The sequence below is a fragment of the Notothenia coriiceps genome, unplaced genomic scaffold (assembly GCF_000735185.1).
Source record: "Notothenia coriiceps isolate Sejong01 unplaced genomic scaffold, NC01 NC01_scaffold00038066, whole genome shotgun sequence".
In the NCBI taxonomy this organism is placed as follows: domain Eukaryota; kingdom Metazoa; phylum Chordata; class Actinopteri; order Perciformes; family Nototheniidae; genus Notothenia; species Notothenia coriiceps.
In genome coordinates, this window is record NW_011370767.1 from 1441 (window position 1) to 5667 (window position 4227).

At 38.3% G+C, this 4227-nt stretch overlaps 1 protein-coding gene across 1 annotated transcript; it reads left to right on the forward strand.

The window, feature by feature from the left end:
• Nucleotides 1–1141: 1141 nt before the first annotated feature.
• On the forward strand, nt 1142–3977 carry LOC104967967 (5-hydroxytryptamine receptor 2A; the record flags this gene model as incomplete). The annotated part of the gene is made up of 1 exon (XM_010797510.1): nt 1142–3977. A coding segment is annotated over one exon (843 nt), but the record flags the coding sequence as incomplete, so codon positions are not given.
• Between the last annotated feature and the right edge of the window lie 250 nt (nt 3978–4227).

Genomic DNA, 4227 nt, shown 5'->3' on the forward strand with positions numbered 1-4227 from the left:
GCTCATTTAACACACACTTGTAATATGTAATTAATAGTGATATGGGTGTAGGGGCTTAAAAGTTTCTAGAGCCACTTCAAACATACGAGGAGTGATTTCCACGTACAAATAATCCAGAGCAATAATCCATTTGTTAAAATGAATCCATTTGTTTTCCATTTCACCATACATCCCACCTTCTAAAACCAACTCCTTCCACATAAACGGACATAATATAGAAAATAGGAGACCAAGGGTTGTCAAAAAATATATTCGGGGGCGTAAACAAATAAAGTTGAGTAGATAAATATTCAACAAATAATATCTGTAGGCCATGTATACTAATAAAATAAGACATGTTAAACAATTAAAATAAAAACAAAACGTATATCATAAACTCAGTTAAATGGCTCCTACAATGGGTATAATGTAGTAAGTAGCAATCAATTCGTTTTCCAAAATATTTATATGTGTATAAATGAGACTAACACATGCATCACTTCTGGGCGAAATCACGGCCCCGCCCACTTTTGGGGTTAAAACATTCGCAGATTCTAATGTTTTCACTTAAAAAAATTAAGAAAACCACGCTTTTTTTAACCACCGTTCAAATGGCAGCGAATGTTTTCCTCCAAAAGTAGGCGGGGCCGTAATTTTGCCAGGAAGTGATGCCTCTCATCTCTGCCCATTTCAGGGTTGTTTATTATTTTCTAGTTTTCATTATGAAATATATGAAAATTAGTATGAAGGCATTGGGTTTATGAAGCTTAATCAAAACTTGAAATACTTTTCTGTATATTATTTCAAATGTGTTCTTTCCATGCTTTCCAGTGTATTTGTGGCGAGGATTTCCTTTGTTTGAGTAATCCTAGTTGCACTCACATCTGCACACTTATGTAAATATATTTAACATGTTCATTCAAATGCTCAACGTTTTACTGTTTCAGCAGTTACTTTATTTTGAATATATATATTTTTGTATTATTATTTACATTTGTATTGAATTTTACCTTAATTTTCACTAATGTTCACTCTGACCCTGTTGCTGCTATAAACGCCTGCATTTCCCCACAGGGATAAAAAGAGTTCCATCTTATCTTATTTTATCCACCACTGCAGAAAATCATCAGCTCACACAAACAACCAAATATTTGTAACCTAGCGATCGTTCCTCTTAGTAATTTCCTCTTTCCTCTCTGCAGGAATCTCAATGCCGATCCCCGTTCTTGGCCTCCGAGATCACTCCAAGGTCTTCAAAGATGGCAGCTGCTTTCTGACGGACAACAACTTTGTGCTGGTCGGTTCCTTCGTGGCCTTCTTCGTGCCGCTCACCATCATGGTGGTCACCTACTTCCTCACCATCAGGGCTCTTCAGAACGAGGCCACGCTTTGCCTGGATCAGCTGGTGCCTCGTCCCAAATGGAGCACGACGTTCACTCTGAGTTTCCTCCCGCAGAACTCAATGTCCTCAGAGAAACTCTTCCGGCGTTCGTTGAGTCGAGAAGCCGGCGGCAGAGGAAGTATTTCAGGTTCTGTGTTTGGACGCCGAACCATGCAGTCAATCAGCAACGAGCAAAAGGCGTCCAAAGTTCTTGGAGTGGTGTTTTTCCTCTTCGTGGTCATGTGGTGCCCGTTCTTCATCACCAACGTTCTGGTGGTGGTTTGCGATCCTGAGGTTTGCGACCCAGCGTTGATGGGAAATCTGCTGAACGTTTTTGTTTGGGTTGGATATCTGTCGTCCGCTGTCAACCCGCTGGTCTACACATTGTTCAACAAAACGTACCGGGCGGCGTTTCAGAGATATGTTCGCTGCCGGTATCGGGCGGGCAAGAACAAACCGCTGCAGCTGATTCTCGTGAACACAATCCCACCGATGGCTTTCAGTTCAAGTCAGCTGGGAGACAAGTTTAGGAACGGATTGGCGAACTGTAGCAGCGAAATGAAGGATTTTTCTTTGTGTAAATCGGACAAAAGCCACGGAGGCAAAGACGAAAGCTGCGTGTGATTAAAACCGTTGGACAAAAGTCAAGGACGAAAGCTTTTGTCCGATTAAAACCAACGGACAAAAGTCACAGAGTCAAGGACGAAATCTGCGTGTGATTAAAACCCTTATTTCCAGAAAGTCTTCAGGCGTTTGTTGAGTCGAGAAACCGGCGCAGAGGAAGTATTTCCGGTTCGATGTTCGGACGCCGAACCATGCAGATAATCAGCAACGAGCAGAAAGTGTCCAAAGTCCTCGGGGTGGTGTTTTTCCTCTTCGTGGTCATGTGGTGCCCATTCTTCATCACAAACGTTCGGTTGGTGGTGTGCGTTCCTGAGTTTTGCGACTCAGCACTGATGGGACGGTTGCTGAATTTTTTCGTGTGGGTTGGATATCTTTCATCCGCGGTCAACCTGCTGGTCTACACCAAATAAGGTGTCTCTAGGAACAGATTGGCGCACTGTAGTGGAGAAATTAAAGATTTTTCGGTGTGTAAATCGGACAAAAATCCCGGAGGCAAGGACGAAAGCTGCTTGTGATAAAAACCGTTGGACAAAAGTCAAGGACGAAAACTTTTGTCCGATTAAAACCGTGGGACAAAAATCAGAGAAGAAAGCTGCGTGTGATTAAAACACTCGTTCATGGTGTATTTTAACGGATTATTAAATCTTGAACTCTGGTCACATCGTGGATTGTGGAAAGTGCCAAAGACAAAGTGCCTCCAGGTCAGGATTTTAGAAAACACTAGAGGTTATGAGATGAAGTTGGGAAACTAGAATAAAACATTTGCATTTCAGTGAATTCTGGATCAGCTGAATCCAGTTTTAAACGTCCTTATTATGACATTTTGATAAACCAAAAGAAAGTGCTTGTTCAATGGATTAAAATCTCTAAAAGTGTTTAAGAGTTTTAGAGCCTCCTCTATACTAGGGAAATTAGTCTTGGAAAAACATATCATTTCACTTTTTAAAGAGCTAATCAATAGAGTCTGAATGAGATGGACGGGCAGTGGTATAAAAGATATGAAACACTCTTTGACAAAGACAAAAAGGTGACAGAAATTATCCATTTTATAATAATCTCTTTGGACGAATTGGTAAAAACTATTATGAGGTTTTTTTCCGTGGATGTTTGCACCAGTCAGGTTGCCTCTACCTCCCATCATATATATATATATACATTTCTTGTGTGGATAAACTGGGATTATCCTGGATTTCCTGCAACTTTATCCAATGTTAGAGACTAAGGATGACACCGGGACTCTGCAGAGGTCAAAACAAGCGAGAAGGAAAGAGGGTTAAATATTACGTCTGAAAAAATATATTTACCAGAGACAATCTAAATAAATCTATATTTGTACTTGTGCAGATTTATGTGAATAAATGTTAACGATTGTTGAAGTTTTGTTATTTACAAGTGAAGGGAGATTGTTAAATTAAATTATATTGGTAGGAAATTAAGAGGATTTAACTGCAGATGTTTTTATTGTAAAAGTCACACTTTTCCATTGTGTTCATCTTACACTCCCCATAAACACACTCATGGCTTTTGATTCCAGAGACGTTGAGGTTTTTCGTCAGTTTTTTCTCGTTGTAAATTGGTTTGAATGTCGTTTTGAAATGTGGACAAAAGGTGGATTAATGAATGAAGGGATCCATGGATGTATTAGCAATGTTCGTCAGATTAAAAGTGTTTAACTTGGACCAGAAAGCAGCAGTGTTTTAGATTAAACGCTAAATATAATTGAGATTCTGTATGACTGCAAACAAAGCCTAAATGGTTGCAATTGACAAACACTGACTTAAAACCGTAGACTGTTTTTTTCTTGATTACTCTTCAACGTTGGTCTTTAAATTGTAGTGGAGGAACTTTAAATTATTGTTGGAACCGCTAATTGTCCTATTTTATATAGATATCCTGATATAATATATATAATTAACACTTCCAACATCATCAGGACAACGACACACCAAACAAGCTCATATTTGATCCACTTTGAAAAATATGGTATATATATATATATATATATTAATATATAATATATACATCTTCAAATACTGTCTATCTCTATCCATTTGGAGAAAAAGTAAAATTCAGACTTTTTTTTAAATTGTGAGAAAAAAGTCAAAAATCATGATTCTGAGGAAAAATGTCAAAATTCTGATCAAAAGTAAAACAAATTTCTGATTTCTGAGAAAAAAGTCTAGATATTTACCTTTTTTTAATTTCTGAACATTTCTGATCAAAAGTAAAAAAAAACCGAGTTC